Raw genomic sequence first — 21,403 nt, 5'->3', positions numbered from 1 at the left:
ACTGTCGTGCTTTCAAAATATCGATAAACAAAGAGAGGGACATCTCTTCACTGCCAAAATCTATGGGAGTTGAATACTAATCTACAGGGATAATTAGCTGAGACTATGCAATCTTTTTCAGTTATTTTTAAGTTCATCCATCTCTGTACCCACAAACACATTCAAGTATTTCCTTGCTGAATAAAGCCCTGGCACATCTTATTAAATGAAAAGAAACCATGCCATGCCTCTAAATTCCACAGTAAAGTGAAAACTGAGATGAAGTCTCAGTCTTGCTCGTAGAGCTACTGACGTGCTTCAGTTACTGCATTATTTCTCGGTCACTATATATCTGTAACATATTTCATTTAGGATCACTCGTGATTTGGGTGGAGTGAAAATGGAGGTGGAGGGGGTTGAATCAATAGATATTACTTGACCCACTAACTGAATGTGTGAAGCCACTCAGAAACCTTAGCATTTATGAGATACCCAAGAAAAAAAAAAACAAGCACAGAAATTAAGTCAGAGACAAGCTCTTTTCACTTTTACTATTGTTTACATGATTAGTGCTGTGACACTTTGTCTTTTACTGTCAGGAGGCTTTTGTGGCTTTACTCTCTCTAAATGCCCACAGCTACCACACAACCTGCGTAACCTGGTAGAAATGATTGGCTTTCTGACAGACCTAGAGTAAAAGAGAGCTTCTGGTCCTGCAAGGTGCTGGCTAAACCTAAAATAAGGAAGGAGTGAAGAGCCCTGCAGGTGTTACGTGGTTGTACACTGCAGGAAGAACAACAATGATGGGGAGTAAATAACGAGTTCCATGCCAGTCCTACCATTTACCTGACCTTGGGTTTGTTAATCTTCCCATATCGCCTCAAGAGGGTGCGATTTTGTAGAAATTTGAGCAGTTTTCATGAATTTCTCAGCAGTTTTCAATTTTACTTCAAAAAGAGGTAAATCCTCATTTGTAGGAAGTGTCTAGCACCGTGGATATCCACACCTTTTATATATAAAAAAAAAGGGAGACACATTCCTCTTGTGTTCTTCTAGCAGTGCTGAGGCCCTCCTAAAACGTGCTGGATGCCTTCAAACCCCAGTGAACACCTACACTTCTCAAGAGGACTTGCACTGGAAATGGAGATGGGAGGCTTATTGAATAGCGGTTCCATGCACTGCACTGATGATTGTCAGTGCCGACCCTCTGCCCCCCCCCGAAGAATCCACCCTTACAGAAGTGGAATGCCATGAGGATGTGCTGTTTAACGTTTAAAATTCAGTAACGAGGCACCATAGTTTCAAGCCGATAGAAGAAAATTCCTCTGATAATGGCTTGCTTGGGAGAGAACCATGGATGCACCTGAATTTATCAGATAGCGTCAAGATAACAGATTTCCCTTTTGCCACTGACTTCAGTCTTCCTGGACTCAATTCTAAACCAATGTTCACATCAAATTAGACAACCCATAAAGAGAAATGATATATATGGAGAGAACTGATTCCTTTCTGAAGTCCGTCGCTTTTAATTCATGCTGGTTTTTGCGCATTAGGCATAAGCAAAGCTGGTTTTTGGACAGTAGGACAAATATGTAAATACTTTGCATTTCTTAGCTGTGTAACAGCAGTACCCTACCTTTAAAGTTAGATGCATTCTTTCTGATTTAAGCTTACTGTTGTTTTTTCTTTTTAAACATCTATCAAAAATGGTATTTTTACTGAATATTGGGCATCACAATCCAACAGGAATTACTAACAGATCTTGAGTACAAATAAATATATAGCTTCAGAGAATAGTTCTACAGCTTTGGAGAAGAGTGGCACATTTTGAAATATGATGGAAGCTTTACAGCTGGAGCTTGGCAGCACTTTCAGTCTGTTAAAATCTCATAAGATCACTGAGATCAGGAATTGCAAAGATGTGCCAGATGATATATTAAATTTTAATCACATTTAAAAATAACAGTAAAAATTTTATTTAAATACACCAGAATTAAGTTTTCAAAGTCAGCTCCTCTGGGATAAAATTACAATATACTATTTCTTTATTATTGAATTTCATATTAAAACTTTCATGGCTCAGTGTCCCATGATTTTGCCTCTCTGCAATATAATATCTTAGTTTTGTACTGGAATGGATTAATTTGTACATTATTAAAGTGGGAAGTAACTTTGCCTGATGGGAAAAATCAGCATTGGAAAATGTATTAGAAACGTAGGCAGTACTTCTTCCAAGTTAGGGGAGAAAAGGTAAACGGTGAAGTTAAAGTAGACTTAATATTTTATTCTTACTATATAACGTTATACGCAGTCACCCTGTTCTTAACCTCACAGAGTGTACTTGCTGTGAGCAGTGTGACTGTGCAGATGCTGATTACATGTTTAGGTTGGTGAGCACCTTCAGTGTGGGGTTTGACACAAAATGAAGCACTTAGCTAATTAATCTGCACGTGTTTGGGAGTACAGTGTTCACACAAACAGTAAGAACCATGCCACGTAACAAAAGACCATTAAAGACATGGATGCAGCAGACCTTGGTCTTCTGTGAGGGTTTCAACAGAGTCCCATAAAAAAATCCCAAGTCTTGAAGCTGCTGCTTGAGGGAACGGGCAAGACGGCCTCGCTGTTGGCAGAGCCTGGCAGGGCCCTTGGTCACAGGCCGTGCTTTCAGACATGCACTTTGTATCCTGGAGTTGCCTACAGTCTTACAGACACCTCCTCCATAGCAGGGAAAGATTATAGTACTTGGCATATGATCTGCATTTGTACTATTGTCCTGCCAGAGGCAGCTGTTACTGTTTCATAGCAATGGCCTTCCTCTAGCGTGGCAATCAGCGACAAAAAATAACACTAGGTGTATTTCTAGAGTAACTCATCACTGACTGGACAGGTTTATGCAGCTACCATTTCTCAGGGGTCCCACACAGAAATTAAAGCTGAGTTGCTATTCCAAGAATTCTGTATTCTGTTATAGGAATAACGTACTGGACTTTTGCTGTTCTAGTTCTCTCTCAAACAATGGGAAAAGAACAGCACCTGAGTGTGTTTCTTGCAAGAATTATTATGAAAATGAAGTTGAGAGACTATCAGTGCCATTGAAAGAGCATGCTGCCAGAACAGTATTTTCAGAGCCCGAATTATATTAACCAGTGAGTCATCTTAAAACCAGCTAGAAATTATGCTAACCTCAAAAGTAATGTTATTCATGTTTGGTAGGTTTAATGCAGAGCTGCTGAGAAGTAGGCAATTCTCTTACCTTCATGTCATCAGCAAGTGGCTGAGAAAAGCTGAATTCCAGTCCTATGCTCAATAGAGTTGCCCAAGTGTTCAGAAAACAGTGTTGGTACGTAGGAATCATTCACAGTCACGCCCTTCCCAGTGTCCACTTTTTGTTTTATGACTAATAGTAAGTTGATTAGTAAAAATTATTGCAAAATAGACATCTTACCCTTAACTCACATTTCAACAGACTTGTGATATAAATACCAAAACCACCTTTCACCTATTTTGGCTGTGCAACATCCTACCAAAGTCAGTTATACAAAAGGGGATAGGTTTCTTTCCTTCTGTAAGTATGAAAGAAATATGTAGTAATTTTTCTTACTTGTCTCTTATGCATACACATTATACACATTAATAGTTTTTTCAAATAAAATTTAAAAAACCCTAGACAGCAGGAATCCCAGGAAGTCATTTAGCTTAAAGTGGCTACTGGTGCACTTAGAGTGAAGCTATTAACAAAGAAAAAGTATCTGCATCCCTGCAAAGGCCCATTGCTAGTACAAATGCCTGCCTATTACGATTAAGTTATAATTGCAGTACATATATATTTCTTGGCATCATAGCCTAAAACTTCTAAATGCTTTCAAAAATACAAAAAATGACTGCACAGACTGCAGAGATGCTGTGCTGTTAATTACTACTTACATGTACACGTATTTGTAACTACATTGTACCTGTCTTTGCTCAGTGTTCAATAAAGCACCTCAATATTCATGTTCAGTGAACTGTTGGAGTGCCGTTGCAGGAATAGCAGTCTGAGTCCTTCCATCTGCAGCTAACATTTAAGAAAATATTAGTGAAACAGCTTCCAAGGATAAAGACTGAATTTCCTGTTTGGGAGTAGGAAGTATTACCTGAATAAGATCTACAAATAACCCTACATCTACTTGAGGTTTTAAGATAGAAGCAAACATTTTGAGAACGTACTTCAAATTTCCATGTCTAGTTAGTTTCCTAACTTACTTTTCAGTTCTGAATTCAGGACTTGAATTGCATTGCCAATATCATGCTACTCTAAGAAATAATTTCCAATCTTCTGTAAATCACTGTTCTTCAGAACCCTGCCATTTAGGCATGAAAATGGGGCTCAGTCTGGAAAAATGCAGTCACTCTCCCTTCGTTTGCTCGTTGAACTTTTTCATGGCAGTGCTCCCAACAGCTTAAAAGTTGTAGCTGTAAAATGAGGTGGCATCATGAAATGGAACAACAGGACAAAATTTTAAGGAATCAGATCTACTGAACGCAACTCTCTTGCCAATTAGAATGTAGTTGACAGCTGTAAAATAATCTAGTTTTAGTGAAAAAAACAGAGCTGAGTACTGTGTAGTAAAATAAAATCTCAGAAGAATTAGGCTAGTTGCCTGATTTAGAAGTAACTCAGTAACACTGACTCATTGCTGAGTATGTTACAAATGCAGGATAAGATAATTTAGGAACTGTGTTACTTTTATTTAAAAACATGCATCATAATGCTAAGAAACTAAGCCCCAAGATTTCAGAAACAACATTCTACACACACTGTGTGGAAAACAAATTTCAAGCTTAGAAACAGATTAAATAATATAAAACACAGAACATGAAAGACTGCCAAACTCTTAATCCTATTAATCTACCAACTTTAATCCCTAACTTTCTCATTAAAAAGTATGTCAATATTATGGGGTTTCTTCTGCACGGAGGAAGGGGCATGCAGCTATGAATGGAAATCTACAATAACATTATGTATGTTGTTCTACAGACTTTAGAGTATAAAGAGAGCGTTATTCTTCAGCTGAAATTAGGCAGATGTTGATTACTAGTCAAATGATGTGGTATTTGAGGCTTGTGAAGTAGAGAGAAATATTTCTGGTAACATGAGTAGCAGCTGTAAAAACAGTGCAGAAAAATAAAACTGACCTTGAACAACATTAGGAAATCATGATATTTTTTAGGTAATATTTAAGTTAAAAGAATACCACACATCCGTTAAAAATACACTCACCTCTTCTATTTGAAAGTTTGTCAAAACTAGATTTTAAAACCTCACTCTCATAAATTGAATGCATTCTTCTAATTAAAAACAAACAACAAACCACTGCATAATCTTCTGGTTTAACAAGGATTGAGCAAACCTGATCAACTTTTGCCTTCAACACAAGGAATTTTTGCATACCTGAGCCAAAAACACAGAGGTTCACAAAAATCTGACCTACCTGGGAGTCCTAATGAGCTTAAATATAGGCATCCTACAGTTTGAAAGCCTCAAATGGAAGTGCATTTTGGATGCAGACTGGCACAGTTTTGTGTTAATAAAACACAAAAGTGTAGCCAAATTCTGCAAAGCATTTACATTGAAAAACAACACAGTGCAAATTAATATCCAAATGAAATGGTGTTAAAATAATCCTTGGTATCTGCTTTATCAACTTCAAAAGCATTCATGGGTTTTTCAAGATGGTGAGTTTTTGGAATGCAGTAATTTTTTCTGAATAAAAATGTCATGAATAACGATAAACGATGAAATATCCCATTTTATCATCTAGAAAAGAAATGTGATTCACGGCTGTCTTGTGTAACTGAAAGATTTGCAGAGTGGCTATATTAATTGGGTAGAGGGACCCATACTAACTAACATATTAAACCTTTTCAGATGTATTTGTGACCTTTCCCTTCAACATCCAATATGAAGGTCTATCTTCTCCTTTTTCTCCTTGTTTTCTGTTTTGCGTTGGGCTAGTAGAATTTAGGTCTGGCCTAACACTTACTTTAAATTAATCTTCGCCTTCAAAAATTTCCACAATTTAGCTGAGTGATAAATCTTTACAATAACTATTTGATTTTTCAGTCACAGATATGATTGTTACATCATGCTTACCTTCAAGCACCACCAAGACTAGGCAACAGTCTCACATACATTGGTTTCCATAGAATAAAGGAAAAAAGCCTACTATTGTTACAGTTATGTTCTTCAACAAGCTCTGTGGTTACAGATCCAAAACATTTGTGTCCAAATAGTCCAGTAAATTCCACTTTTTTTTTCTTGTGATTTCAGAAACCATTGTTCACTTAGTTACTGTGCTGCTGATTTAGCTACTTTACAGATGGATATAAGCATTTATTGATGGAATATCGAAAAACTAAAATACAAAGCAGGAAAAATAAAATTGCCTTTACATCCTAACTAGCATAAACATCTTTTGAACTAAAGATTCCTTGACTTTGGGTCTAGGAGTTGTGGAAGACGAGTGAATATTAACAATGTAGACTTACAGATAAGAAATCCCTCCTGCAAACACAGAGAAAACGATTTTTTCAGATTTTCAGTATTGGGCCAGTTTTGCTGCTGCTGCATTCTGCTTATATCTAGACTTGAGCTAGTATAACAGCTTCAATCATCTGAGTTGCGTTACAGTTTGGAAATGAAACTACTGTTTGCTGGTCCGTCTTGTTGAAAGATAAATTGATAGATGAGCTGTTTGATAAACACGTTTGTTCCTTCTCAGACATTTAAAGATCATTCAATAGCATCTTGCCTGGTTCTCAGAAGAGAAAGCATAGGGGTTTAATGTTAGGTTTCCACACCCAAAAGTGTAAGGATGATCTGGCATCTCAACAGATATCCTGAAGTAATCATCTGTCTCTCTGTTGAAGTGTGAAACAATTAAAAGCCTGCATAATAACTCAGAAATCAACACTGAAAAAGAATGGCTGCAGTCTCCTTGATGGTGTAATCATCAAAAGCAAAAGCTGTGTGGAATGCCTGCGATGTATGGCTGTGACAACATCAGACATTGGAAAAACCTGCCAGATTTATTCTCAAAGCAGTGTATTGTTCTATCTGTCTCATCACCAAACCGCCATTATCGTCAATAACTTGGCAGCAGTCCTGTGGCAACCTAGGAGTCATCTTTGATCTCCCACGAACACTGTGCCAGCCATTTTAGCAAAATGCATGTTTCCATTCAGTACCGAGACTCAACTTCCAGCCTTGCCCCCACCCCCACAAGATCTAGAGTCTTCTGTATAAGATGAAAAAACTACATGAATACTATGAAACTATTTTTTGGAGGTGATGATGGTGGCCAGCAAATTTTGATTAAAAAATACCACAACAAAACCAATTGATGGCAAATCATTTGGACACCCATGGCAGAAGTGGTCTCTAGCTGCCTGGAAGTGTTTGCTGTAGAAAGAATTATGGTCATTGTAAACCATAAAAATATATCTATATAAAATAGAAGAAAAGAATGAAACAGATGTATTTCGCATTAAAAAGACAGAACCTAAACCATATGGATGCCAAATTCTTCTTTAAAGAAGTTAAAAATGAGTGCAATAACGAACAGAAGATTAAGCCCTTTCAGTGTTCCAGGAAATTCATAACAACCAGATTCTGAAAGATCACAAATAAACCTGAGTCAATCTGCAAAAGTGCAAGTTGCCTATGAGTTCCCCCCATTTACTTATTGTAAATAAAAATAATGATTTAGATGCCTCCAAGTTGAAAACCAAATAACCGAATCAATAAAAAGTAGAGTAGTTTTTGAAAACATAGAGTACAGACCTTTTTGCATGCAGTACAGATCATCTCAACTCAAAATATGTGAAATGGAGTTACAGCACTAATAGAGCCTTTTTTTTTGGACTTAGAGCAGAGGAAAATGAAGAAAATTATAAATGGGAACAGGATAAAAAATAATGGCATTTTTATGAGACTAGAGTTGGCAAATCCTTCAGCACGAACAGAGAAACCAGAATATTTGCTGTTAAGGGACTTGCTTTGAAAAGGCCTTAAACATTTCAGGTTAAGGGCAACTTATTAAGCCATAACGTTATTCTCATGGTACTGGCACTTGATAGTATTACTCATTACTATGTTTCATTAAAGCGCAGCAGCCATGATCCCTGCTCCAAGCAACATACTGTAACACACGCAAAGATTTCCACCACTACTTACCATATCAGTGGATACACATATTCTCTTACTGAGTGAACAGCGTGTGAATGCTCAAGTACCGATGTACAGTACAGACACATCTACGGTGTTTCACATCTCTCTCTCTTGGAGATTTCAAATAACTGGGGCTGCATTACTGCTAATTCTGTTGGGAGCTAACATATGCAAATCAAATAGTGAAATGCAAGTGTAAGAAAGTAAAAATCTTCATTCTCCTAAAAATAATTTATAATTATCTAAAATAATCTGCTTTAAAAATATCAGTGTGTATGTGAATTTACATGTTATATATTTAATTACTTATTTTAAAACATTATTTTAATGTCAATCAATCATTAACTTTTGCCGCCATTTTGGACAAATTGCCTTCTTTTGGCAGCGTTAGAGATACCTGTGAGTTTAAACCAAAGTTACGATGTTCCTTTTGTATTGCTAATACTTCTTTCTTCCTTTCATACATATTTTGAGAAATTATAATCTTTTCCATATACAGATATATGAATACATATTGCACAAATAGTTAATCAAGTTAATTTGCTTTCTTCATTGGTGAAACTTAAAGCTTTACAATAAGCATATGTAGCAAGTGGGTCTATTGTATAACTGAACAATTTAGCATATTTAGTTAAAAAACATTCCAGAGTTGCACAGGCCGAGTGGCAATGCTGTACAGATGGGACAGTTGCACTTTTACAACCTTGCGTGTATTTTACAGGTTTTGTAAGCAATATAAATCAGTGACAAATACATACTACTTTATTTCTAATTCTATCCAAGCTATCTATTCCATCTTTTCTATCCTGTGCAGTTTTGGCATTTTTGTCTGTTGTGACAAATTCTGTGCAGATTCCTCTTCTTTTTTGAGGTTAAGATTGTTCTCCTAGCCTGCTGACTATTTTCCCTCTCTGCAAGAAAAGTTAAGCAGATCAAATGCCTAGTTTCCAATCTGAAGAATAATTTTATTTTTTTGTCGTATCTCTGCACTCATGTAATCCAAGACTTCAAAACTGTGGTCTTGGGTTCCTCTGGCAGCTTTGATAGCATTACTTGCCAGTATTCTTCTTCAAGAGACCAAGAGTTTGTAAAACTGGACCATAATATACTGGGTATAGTATCTATGGCATCTAGACACAAAGAAGGTAAATGAAATAGTGTTTCTATACCCTGTCTTTGGACTTTATCTTGGCCTCCCAGCATAATTTTACCATAACTTGAGTTTAGGTGAGTGTGATAGATGAGGCCAGTTCTGCTCACAAACTTCTAGTTAGTTTGCTTTCTGGTTGTTCACATTTAAATTCTTGGCCAGTTACAGATAGATGCCTGCCTTAAACTGGAGGCAAATCCGACCTGCCATTGTGTATGCTGGCCCAACCACTCGGAACGTAGAAATTCCACCTGGAGCAGCTCTTTGGTTCTAAGGAGTAATGACTCATAGACCCTTCTGTGATTTCAAGCTTCCTCTCCTCTCCAGTCTCACACTGAATCTGCAGAATTAATTCACCTCTAAAACTGAAGATGGGCACTGTTGAAAATCTCATTACCAGATTTGCTGCCATTCTTCTCTTGCAGAATACAAAATATTTTAGCAGTTGTATACTACATGGAGGGGCTGGTCCTGATTTGCACTGATCACTAATAGAGGAAGAGAAAAAGGGGGTTAATAAAAACCTTTCTTTCTTAATCCTATAGGTAAAATAGGTGAAGATAGTCACCTGTCATTTGGTTGCAACTGTTTGTTAACAGACAACTCTTGGCTGAGTTTTGTTCTGGCTGTAGCGTACCCTGTGGCACTACTAACACTGTACTGCAGTCTCTAGTTATTTCAGAGTAGTTTATCTCAATATTCAAATGAAAGTCGTCAGTATTAAGTCACTGAGTAGTTAATGCATCATTTCAGGAAGTTTCCCGTATGATATCACAAAATAAATTATGGCATATAAAATTAAGAAAGCCTTATCTACTTAATTTAAATGAGGTGTCTATGTTTTTAAATACAGACAGGCATACCTTTATCAGACGGTGTGAAGTTGTGTTAGCACCGGTACGAATTACCACCAGGTAAACTGAGGATTCGCTGTGAATTTCTATTTTGATACACCTAAGTAGGAAGATAACCCCCATTTCGTAGTGAGGGTTACAAAAAGATCATAAATACAAAAGGGTAAAAATACAGTTTTACAAACGCTTCATAAGAAGCCCTGCCTCTCTCCACGGTTCAGAACAAAGAATGGAGATCTCAGAAAGTAGGATAAAGTATACACCTAGAAATAATACGAGTGTATCATCACAGGAACAGAAAAAGCCATTTCGCAGAGCGACTCTATATGGCCTGTAAAGCCCAGATTCACTTCAGTTGTCTTCTGGTTTATTACGCAATTATTTTAGATCACTGGACCTAGAAACTTGACCTTTACAGCTTCAAATACACAGCTTCGCCTTTATTCCCCTGGATGTCCTTTTGATAAATGCTTTCAGTGCGTGTATAAACCCACGACTCACTACAGCCACTGTCATATTCCAATCACTTTTTCAGTAGCCTGTGATCAGAACAGATCTGCTGAAGTGTAGGAACAGAGGCAACTGAATAAGAATTATTGCAATTTCTCTAGTAGTGGTATTTACTTCCTTTGGATATATAAAATAGCATTGGATCGCACAAAAGTGCAGTGAGGCAAAATCCAGAAGAGGAAACTTCTTTCATAGACTCTTTTGAGAAAAAAAGAGTCTATATATAGGCTTTTGATTAAATAAAGCAAATCCTCTCCAAAAAGAAATTCATCAAGACTTTTGGACAAGAATAATTTTTTAGTTGAAACATCAAGTTTTGAATAAACTCAGGGTCTCTACAGCTGGGGCTCCTGAACTTGTCACTGTGGTATTTACCCTTGATCCGTATTCTGGGTGTGATCCTCCAGGAATTGGAGACATTTATGTAACAAGTTTAAGCTACTGCACCCCAAAAAGGAAAAAAAGGTCCGATAGATAGAAGTTTTAAGTAACCTTACAGTAGAAGGGTGAGCAAAACCAGCTGCTTATTATGTATGTGAATATTTTTATTTTGGTGAAAGATCCTATTTTTATATGTAAAAGTTAATTTGAATATAGAGGCCTTTGAAATCACGTACATACGTATTACGTGTCCATAGTTCTGCTTTATTTCATGCTGCATACTCTGACTAATATGTAATTTCAGAAAAAAATGTTGTTTTCTATTTTTGCACATTTGGATGCTTTCTTCTCTCTGTTCCCATAAAGATTTGGGATGCCATCCTCAAACCATCCACATAACAATACACTCTTATTTAGATCTCTCTCCTTGTGCCGCTTATTCCTTGTCCCTACAAGAGCAACAACATCTGGCAACCGCTTGGTTGAAGTGTCACACGCTAAACAGACAGGTAGAAATAAGTGCTCAAATATAATTCCTCATATATTGGGTAATGAAGTGAAAGGGCTAAACTGAGACAATGAAATACAAGAAAAAAAAAGAGCTGCATGAGTCATTACCACAACCTTGTTCGTAACTTTTTAGCAACTTACATCTTTCTTTTCCTGTCAACATAAAGTCTCATTTCAAGGTTTTTGTAGCAAAGCTGATTATAAACTTGTGTGACGTGAAATAAACTTTCCTGATTTCTTGAGAGAAAGACTGCCTAACCTACCCCGAGCAGCAAGAACACTCAGCAGAAAGGACAGAGAAGAAATCAGAGACTTCCATCTCAAGTTTAGGTAGCTGCCTATTTTTGGTGCAGTGTCAATGATGGAGGCACTGTTTCTAAAATTTAGAAGTAGCCCTAGCAGTGCATAAAAGAGATAAATCCCAGGGCAAACCAGGAATACAGATGGCTGGCACAGTCCCAGTACTGTGGCTTCCTCTGCATGCAGAACTGCACCTTCTTCCTTCATTCCGAGACCTCCATTCTTGGTTCTCAGTAGTGGGGAGGGGAAGAGCTTCTTTGTTCATGGACCTCAGAATCTATTGCAAGGCTAAAGGATAGGATTTAGCCCTTATTTTCACAAAAAGCAGCTAAGGCATCACAGACTAGTCAACCTTGCCCTTCTATCTATTCAGTAACCTACCTCTTGCTGAAGGACTGAAGCTCATTAACTATGGAGCTTTGCTTTAAGCTGCAACTCCCTAACCAAAAATATATTGATTTACAAATCGTAGGTATTACAAAGTTTATCACTGATATAATGAAAACTCCAGTGCAGCTAATATTTCAAACTGGATGAATCCATCATGATAATAATCTATAAATCTCTTTTAATTCTAGAAGACAGTGAAATATTTTTATTGTGATAGAAATCATACCCAAGAAACATTACTACTGAACTAAACCCAGCTTAAGTAAAACAACAGTTTAATAGTAGTTTGTATTTCTCATAGTACTGTGACCTTAACGCACTTGAAAACTTTGGTCAGGATGTAGGTTGAGTGTTCTTAGAACCCAAAGAAATAACAAAAGAGATTTTCAAAGCTCCAAGCGTCTGCCTTCCTACCTGTCAATTTTTAAAATTTACTCTCTTCTGAGCAATATTTGAATTTTACTTATATTTTATTTACTTTTAGGTTTATGTATTTAAAAGAATAATGCACATAAGCAGTTACGATTCCTTGTTCTTATGTCCAGTAATATCTTAAATATTTTCCTATATAAATATTTTTCATTATATATTTGCTGATATTTAACAGATACTGGGGGAAAAAAGATCTCATTTATTCATCACTTTTTACCTTCTCCCTTACCTCTATTTCTTAGGATAATAAAGTTAATCTGGAGACTAAACTCCAATTTGTTTTCCTTTTTGAAGGAGTAATAAACTTGATTAATTTTGTTCAGTAAAGTTACCTGTCTTCAGACAAGAGTACTGTGACCGGTAGGTTAAGGAAAAAGGCTAAATAGCATTATCTTAAAACTTGTGTAAGCACAATAATACTATATAAAAAAGTATCATAAAGAATATAGTATTTCATAATACTAACTTCGAACAATGATAATAATTCTTCATTAAATAGTTTTCCCTTCATTAATGCCTGAAGAAATAACTCAGAGTCTGAAGAAATATTACTTTTAGGGAACATACTAATTTCAGTGGACAAAGCACGAGGATTTACTTTGTTCTGATCCCATCTGTATCTATGATCTGGTACGGGGCCTTCGGTATACTGCTCAATTCTTTGTGTCTCCTCTTCCGTAAAAAAGATGGTCATATTTTATTGATATATCACTGTAGTGTGGTAAAATTAATCTAATGGCAGTGAATTTCTTTTTAAAAAAGCCCCTAGTATAACTAATTCCTCATGACTGTAAAAATCTCTAATATACAAGGTGATGGTACAGTTTATTTACAGGTAAATAATTAGTGTAGCTAATTTCAGAGAGAAATCACCCAGGTTTGGGAAGGATGCAGTTAATACCTAACTTTCCACCCTTATTGTATATAAACTCTTCTGTATTGTATAAAATCCAATTCTTTTCTCCTGACTGTATGAAGACAAACATATCTAATGTTATACTGAGTTCTGTCCTTTACCCCATTGAAAATTATCTTTTGTTGATGTAGAAATGGTTGGGAGACGTTTATTACTATTCAGGAAAGAAGGAATAAATATATTCTTAACACAGTTCTAATAAGGAAGGTCCAATAGCCAAGATGATTTACTAAATGGGACACTGTCCTCCCATAACTGCAGAATGCTATGGCACTAGTCATCAAAGCAGCAGCTGCTTAGAGAGGCGGCAACTTGACACTATGAACTCCGCAGAATCGTGGAGGCCAGTAACTGCCAGTATGATTTCTGTTCCGAGGCTCTACCTGGCCCCTGAATGGCCTCAATCACATCAACTTCCTTTTAGTTCAGTCACCTGAGACAATGTTCAGCCACAAAGTGAGGATAAAAGTTTAAATTTTATAAAAGTACCATGTGTTACAGAATACAAGTTCCACAGAAATGCTACGTCCTACTACTGAAATATTAGAGACAGTATCTTTTGAAAAACAGTATATATTTTTAATGCAGAATGAACTGGAGGCAGACTGAATTACTGTCATTAGAATATGAAGGCTATGTATATGTATTTCATATATGCAAATTCCTCATAAGGAACCAGTAACTGTCTGACAGATAAAACGACATTATTACACTAAACAACCAGAGGTTGTTCTCAGTCAAACAGTGGAGAAGCCAAGCCAGCCATGGTATACTTGAAACCATTTCTTGAAAAGAAGTGCCGACTAGGAGGAATCCTAAGTTATAACCACCCTCTGAACCACGAGTGAAGACAGGGAGATGGCTAGGCCCAGGAATGCTAAATCAGGAAGTGCTTGTGGTTAAAACCAGAAGCAACCACATGAATAAGAGGTTTTAGGAGACAGCTAGACGACACTGATAGAAAAAAACCCAACAACTAAAGCACAGAAAAGAGCAAAACAAGAAGGATTAAAAGGCCCAAAAAGATCTGTGTGCGTTGACTCTGGTTTCGGGAGAATAGAAAAGTAAAACCCAAATAACTGAAGATTTAGACATCCTGTAGCAATAAATCTTTCTTGTTGTTAAAAAAAAATAAAATCTCAATTTAGTCTTCCATCGCCATCTGGAAGCTTTCTCTTAAACAAACGAACAAAACACACAACATAAAAACAGTTTTAATTTTCTTCTACATACCCAGAAAAAGGTCTCTTAATGACAAACCCCAAAATGTCATACTTTCAGCCTTGCATAACACCATGGAGACTCTTTGAGCTATCGTTGATCATCTGTAATATTCCTCTCAGATGCTAACAAGCAGAATTGAATAAAAATACAAAAATGAGTAATGTTTCAACAATAAACACAAGGGGAAAAATAGTTTTAATTATCCTACAAGTGTTTGCATTGAGTAGGCAGGAGAAGATTTCCTGAATATAAACCATGTTATGATATTAAGAAAATAAGGGAGCTAGCTCCTAACTGTTGTCTCACACCTTCCCTTCTATATTGAATGAACTCTAATGAGAAAACCTTTTTTTTAGGAAGTAATGATGCAAAGGCAAGCAACGCAAAACAAAACAACATGATTCTAATTTGACCCTTCCAGCAGTATAGTACACACAATCCACAACACTTTTTATCTGGAATTAGATCAAAGCACTTAAGAAGTACTGTTAATTTGTGGGAACATAACACATCTGCAGATAATTAAAGAGATGCTGCCACTTACCATTTGAAATGAGGACTTTGCTGTTCATACTTAAAAGAACTCTTTCTGTCCAATCCAACCCATAAGTCTAAAATGCTCCTTTAAAAGGGTTTAAATGGCTTGGGAGGAGGGAGTATTGTGCCAAAAGATAGAGCTTTGAAGCCGCAGGCATCTGCATCGTGTTGATTATTGCATCTAGTTTGCTCTGCTAAGAAGTGAGGAAATGAGAATTGCCCATTATTAGATGGGACTGACCTCTGTTTGGCTGCAAAGAAAACGACAATCTGGAGTTCTTATTCCTTTTCTTTAGAGATGACGTTTAGAGGTCAATATATCAAATAAATTTTTGTGGGGGAAAAGCATGATTTTGATGCCCAAAGATTTTCCTCTGCGTCAGCTTCATATCTTCTTCAGTGAACAGAAAGTATGAGGATTTCACTGTAAGAGTGGTCAAACCCTGGAACAGGGTCTGAGGGAGGCTGCAGAATCTCCATCCTCAGAGAAACTCAAAACTCAGCTGGACACAGCCCTCAGCGTCCTGATTCAAGCTGAGAAAGAGGTTGAACTAGACCTCCAGAGGCTCCTTCTAACATAACTTATTCTATGAAACATCATGCTATTTTCATACTATTTTTGATAGAATGGTTCCTTTCATCATGAAAAATAAAAAAATAAAAAAGAAGGTGTCAGAGAGTTGCCCTCATACTGAAGAGTATTTTCTGGTCTCTGTCACACCTGCAGATGCAGATGTCCTCGCACAGATCCATCTCTGCCCAGTTGTGAATTGGATTTACAGCTGAAGTGGGGTTGATTGCTCCAGCCTTTGCCAGTACCTCTCCACACAGATACAGATTGTTTGTTCCAACAAGTACTACGGCTGCCGAGGAGCCGTAATAGCAGCCATCCAGAACCAAGCAAAACCAGGACTCTCACTTTTGGGGGATAGAGGTCCCCAGAGGAATTTTGGCCATATACCATCTCCTGTTAGTCTCTGTGCCTAACAGTCCTGGGATATTGTAAACAGCATATACAGGAGAGATATCTCAAACAGATAGGAAAATAAACTGTTTCTTCTTTCATAAAAATCTCATAGTTTCCTGGTTTAAAGAATAGGAAATAAAATGGGTCAAAAGAGGGAGTAATTAATTTATACAGGTTAACACAATTAACGACATGTTAAGAAAAACGCTAAAATTTATAGTCTCAGAAAAGTGAATAAAAGACTATTCTCTTCTTGTCTGCTGACTTCATGCATAAAATTGATGATTTAATCTTGTCTGGCAGTCTTACAGAGTGTTAACTTCAAATCGATCAACAATTCTGTCATTAACAGAAGTGTCCCTTTCCTTCACTCACTGATTATAATGATGGGTGTGTTATAAAATTTTATGGGATTCGAGTCTTTGAAAGATTTCGATGGACAGTTTTTGTTGAAAATGAGTAGCAACTTAATTCAGATTTATAACATAGGAGACCACTTGTTTTTATTTTCAGGAGTTAACTCAACCTAGTGTTCTTACGGTAACAAGCCTTAAAATCTACTTCTAGCTAAAGTGTAAAACAATGTTAAAATTTATCAATGTAATTTTGGCTGTTGCTTGTAAAATTAGGCATACGCTTATTTACATTTAAATATTTTTCTTTATTACAGTGATTCGAGCAAAAATATCCAGTGAAAAGGTGGTTCCTGCCAGTGATGATCCTCTTGATACCCACAAAATGATCCGGTATGAAATCAAACAAATAAAGGTACATGGAATCACTTAGCTATTTTGAAGTTCAATGTTGATAAACTCTGTATCTGACTACAATTTAGCCCTAAATGCTTTAAGCTGGAAAAGACTCCAGCTGCCCCCACAGCTAGACCCAGGTGAACTACACAGAATAAAACAATGTAGGGATAGAGAAGAAGAGAAAAATTAAAAAAAAAAAAAAAAGCAGCTATTCTGACACTTAAGAGTTGCTTGCTAAGTAACTATATTTTGATGAAAATTTTTGTTATTCACAATTGCTCTATGAAGATTTTATGAAATGTACTTCAGCCTATGAATGGTGTTCAATACATTTGCTGTTTCTGGGGGATACTTATCACCTACGTTGCATTATGATATCACACCTCTTACTGGATGATGCAAACTTTATAATAAACAGAGGAAAGCATTTCCAGCTGAAATAGCAAGGACTTTTGTTCCTAAGTGAGTAGGGATATTTGCAGAAGCAGGAGTCCTTCCCTGATATTCATGTAAAAAGAAATCCATTTGTGTGAATGTTGCTAGGAAGGCAAACACAAAGTGGGAGCACCCAAAAATACAGTCATTCAGAATCTCACAGGATTTTTCGATTATTTGTTCAGCTCCAATAAGGAGACGTAATCATTAATGTACTTTAAGAATACCCATCTTGATCCTATTCAAGTCACCATCAAACTCTCACTGCTGTAAATCTACCTGTTTCTAGAACACACAAAAGATAGGCAATCTCTTTCAATTAAAATGTAATAATGTACATTGTTGGGGGGTTTTGTTTGGTCGGTTGGTTTGTTTTAAGTTTTCTAAGGTGGTTTTACTTCCCGTTTTTATAGACTATTATTTTGTATTATTTGTGTTGATTTGTATTATTACATTTACTGGGAACACTTAAGAAGATCATTATGAATGGCTACATGCTTTCAAAAAAAAATTTCTATGTTTCAAATTGTATCAGTGGATCACCTCACAGGACTTTACTAGGAAAAATTGATGGTAAATGAGAATATCTCAAAATACTCACATGGATGGTTATCACACATGACCTGTTAAGGTTTTATAGCAATTTCAACAAGCCAATTCTTTTTACCTTGCTAAAAAACAAACCCCAAAACTCTTCACCATCTGCCACTTTCTGTCTTAAACTATTAAGGAAATTTTCAAATGTTTCTTTACAGAAATAAGTATATAAATATCAGAGTAATTCTCTTTCCTCCCATTAGCACTTTAAATTTCTGCTGCCACTCTGCAACACTTCAGTAACTTTATAGAAATGCAGATCATCATACTTCAGCACAATAAAGAAGAATGAAAAGTCTAGTCTATGTTATTCTTTTCGGTCTATAATCGTGTTCTTCAGAAACAGCCTACTGAAATCTCAGAAATACACCCATATATTGGAGCTGCTTTGGAGTTTCTACCAAATTTTCATAAGTAGAGGCCTATTCAAAACTTAGGCATCAGAAAGAGACCTTTATTTAATTCCACTAAGCTTCAGAAGGCAAGTCAGCTAGGACTGGACAAACCGGAGAGATGTATTTTCTAATAAAAGATGCTCTACATAATTACATACAAGCTTAGCCTAACGACAAATGGGTCATGATAGTCCTACCCTTCAAATTCTTACTTCTGGCCAGAACAGAGTTAGAAGAGAAGTAGGAGCTGAGGCTTCAACCCTGGCACACAGGCTGCTCAGCTGCCTTGGGACCCAGCTCCCTGCTCAGCGTCTCTGACAAACCCAGTAGAAGGATTTTTGTTTGAAATATCTGCAACACAGAATGAGCAAGCAAACAGAAGCTTTTGTAAACTGCAAATCTTTTGTGGGGTGGCTAGTAAACTCAGTGTGGCACTGAAATAATCCCATAAGGGTAACTTTGCCCCTGGCTGGTAAATCATACAAGACCTGACAGAGAGTGATGTAACCTCTTATATTCTAAGCATATAATTCAGAGCTAGCATACAGGTAAAAATGCAACAGGACTGGGTATACTGAAAAATTACTGAGAAACATTCACTGTTAAATTTAACAGAACTTTGATAAGAAGGTGTTATGGGTAACACTGTAAAGTCCACATCAAGTTACAAAAGTGAAGAGAGAGCAATTTTAAATAGTTCGTGCTTGTAAACACTTGGTAAGTGTAAAATAATCAATTAAATCATATAATGTTGTATACAGTCAGCCAGATTTGGCCACCTCAGCAGAGCAGGACAATCTGCAGACTAATAACATCACAGAAACAGCTTGTCAGAGGATCTTCAAACTGAGCCTCGTGATCAGTGCCCTCCTTTCTGCATCTCAGTTTCCTGAATAACTGAGAGCTTGGTTGACCAGAGCAGTAACTTGGTAACATTATTTCCTACCTTTTCCCTCAGATTACATCATTTAGAAGAATCTAAATCGGCAGCGTATGTCAAATGGTAGAACATTCTCTTTTCACTACTATAGTCTCTCTTCTATGAGTGCTTACAGACCGATTTCTCATATTGTAAATCTGATGCCCTGCAGTTGTGATAAACTGAACGGTCCCTTCAATGTCTGATGGCGCTGATCACATGTTTCTGGCTAACCCTGTGCATAAACATTTACAGGATTGGGCCGATATGCTAAGAATCCACTTCATGTAACAAAGAAAGTAAGAACAGATTCTCTATCACCTCTTTTGAGCTGTAAGATCTATCAAGCTAAAACATGATTATCAACTCAGTATTAGCTTTGGTGAATACTTTTTAAGCCACACACATATTCACACTTTCCTCAGCAACTCTTCTCCCTTTAAGAACAGAAACACAGAACATATAGAGGTTACATTTTACCGCAACTGTAAATTCAGCAAAATGTTGCTGTTTCTCTGTTATGTTACTCTCTGGGCTGTTTGACATGTAACATTAGTGCGGCTGGTTTATGCTACTCCTGTTACAAAAACTGTATTTCTGTTATTTTAAATCCAGTCCATTAGTCTTAGCATTAAAACATTGGTATTTTGGGACAGGAATATTAAATATGATTTTGTTATTCATCTTCAGAAATAAAAAAAAATAATTATGATGGGGTTTATTCATTTTATATATATGGGTTGGCATTTTAAGAAGCCATACATATTTTCTTTTATTGCAATATTTACAGCATTGTGCTAAAGAGAGAAGAAAATATGTGATTTACATGCAATTGAATATTTGTCTTCATAAAATTATTGTTATTGACTTGGTCATCATACTTACTCTGAGGACCCAGCTAAATACTGAAACAGTGCCATTAGCTTTTGTGACATTTTGCCCTGTATTATCAGAGCAGTGAAGCAAGGCCCGAGATATTCCTGTCATACATGAAATTAACACATTTTACCAAATTAAACTAGTATAAGCAAAATGGCTAACTATTTTCCACACAAGCTGTATGGATGCAAACCCACTGAAAGAATCAAGACTTTTACAAGGAGGTGGGGTCCCCTCACAGTGGGAATATGAGGAGGTACTTAAGCTAAACACAACATTATCTACACCTTACAATGATGCATGCAGTTTTAAAGGTAGCTATTAATCACTATATAAAACTAAGAAAATAAGCCATGATACAGTTGGAGAGGTTTAGAGAATTAAAAACAATAGAAGAATCATGAAGGAACATGCCTGAAATGCTAAAAGTAATACAGATAGTCTTAAAGAAAAGTCTTCTAAAATCTTAAAGCAAGGTAGTGTACTGGTCTTGGCCATATACCTCAAAAGGACAGGCACAGGATCAATACAGACTTTAGCATCAGGCTCACAGCTCTCTATTCTCTCAGTTCCCCATCCTGTTTTCCCACCTCAGTCAAGTCCTACCAGAACCTCAATGGCCTATACCACAGTGCAGAATCAAATCAAGCCATCTTATCCCTTTACAGAGAAAGTATCCGCACTTTCAGGAGATGAGAGAATATCATGAAGAAGATCAAATATGATTTAGTGAGTTAAACAGAAAATTGTAATCTTAAGAAATACTTTAACAAATATCTAGGTCAAAACCTGAGCTAGGTCAGACTGTAATGTCAAAAAAATCCCTCAACCAAGCAATCAAAAAACCCCCAACAAAACAAACACCGAACTCTTAAATATTAACTAGATCTCTATTTTAAGTTGCCATGGGTATTTTTATGTATGTGTATATATACATATATTTTTTTTTTAATAGCTAAATCAATTTGTGTTGTCTGCATAATGTCTGAAGTTAATTTAGATCAAGTGATGAGCTATTAAATAAAAGTTGCGGCCTACTATACATTGTAGCCCAACCGAAGTTT

At 36.5% G+C, this 21,403-nt stretch overlaps 2 protein-coding genes across 2 annotated transcripts in view; one reads left to right on the top strand and one right to left on the bottom strand.

Annotated features, from left to right (window-relative positions):
- The window catches only part of SYN2 (synapsin II), a 193,291-nt gene that overhangs the window by 66,927 nt on the left and 104,961 nt on the right, over positions 1 to 21,403 (bottom strand). The window lies entirely within an intron of this gene.
- The window catches only part of TIMP4 (TIMP metallopeptidase inhibitor 4), a 33,165-nt gene that overhangs the window by 5,513 nt on the left and 6,249 nt on the right, over positions 1 to 21,403 (top strand). Inside the window, exon 2 of the mRNA XM_042806980.1 lies at positions 17,033 to 17,130. Within this exon, the coding sequence (XP_042662914.1) occupies positions 17,033 to 17,130 (98 nt within the window). The remainder of the gene's footprint in view (positions 1 to 17,032; positions 17,131 to 21,403) is intronic.

This window comes from Tyto alba, unplaced genomic scaffold (assembly GCF_018691265.1).
Source record: "Tyto alba isolate M040663 unplaced genomic scaffold, T.alba_DEE_v4.0 Super-Scaffold_49, whole genome shotgun sequence".
Classification (NCBI taxonomy): domain Eukaryota; kingdom Metazoa; phylum Chordata; class Aves; order Strigiformes; family Tytonidae; genus Tyto; species Tyto alba.
The sequence above is the reverse complement of the archived record's forward strand: the minus strand, read 5'-3'. Positions and strand labels throughout refer to the sequence as shown.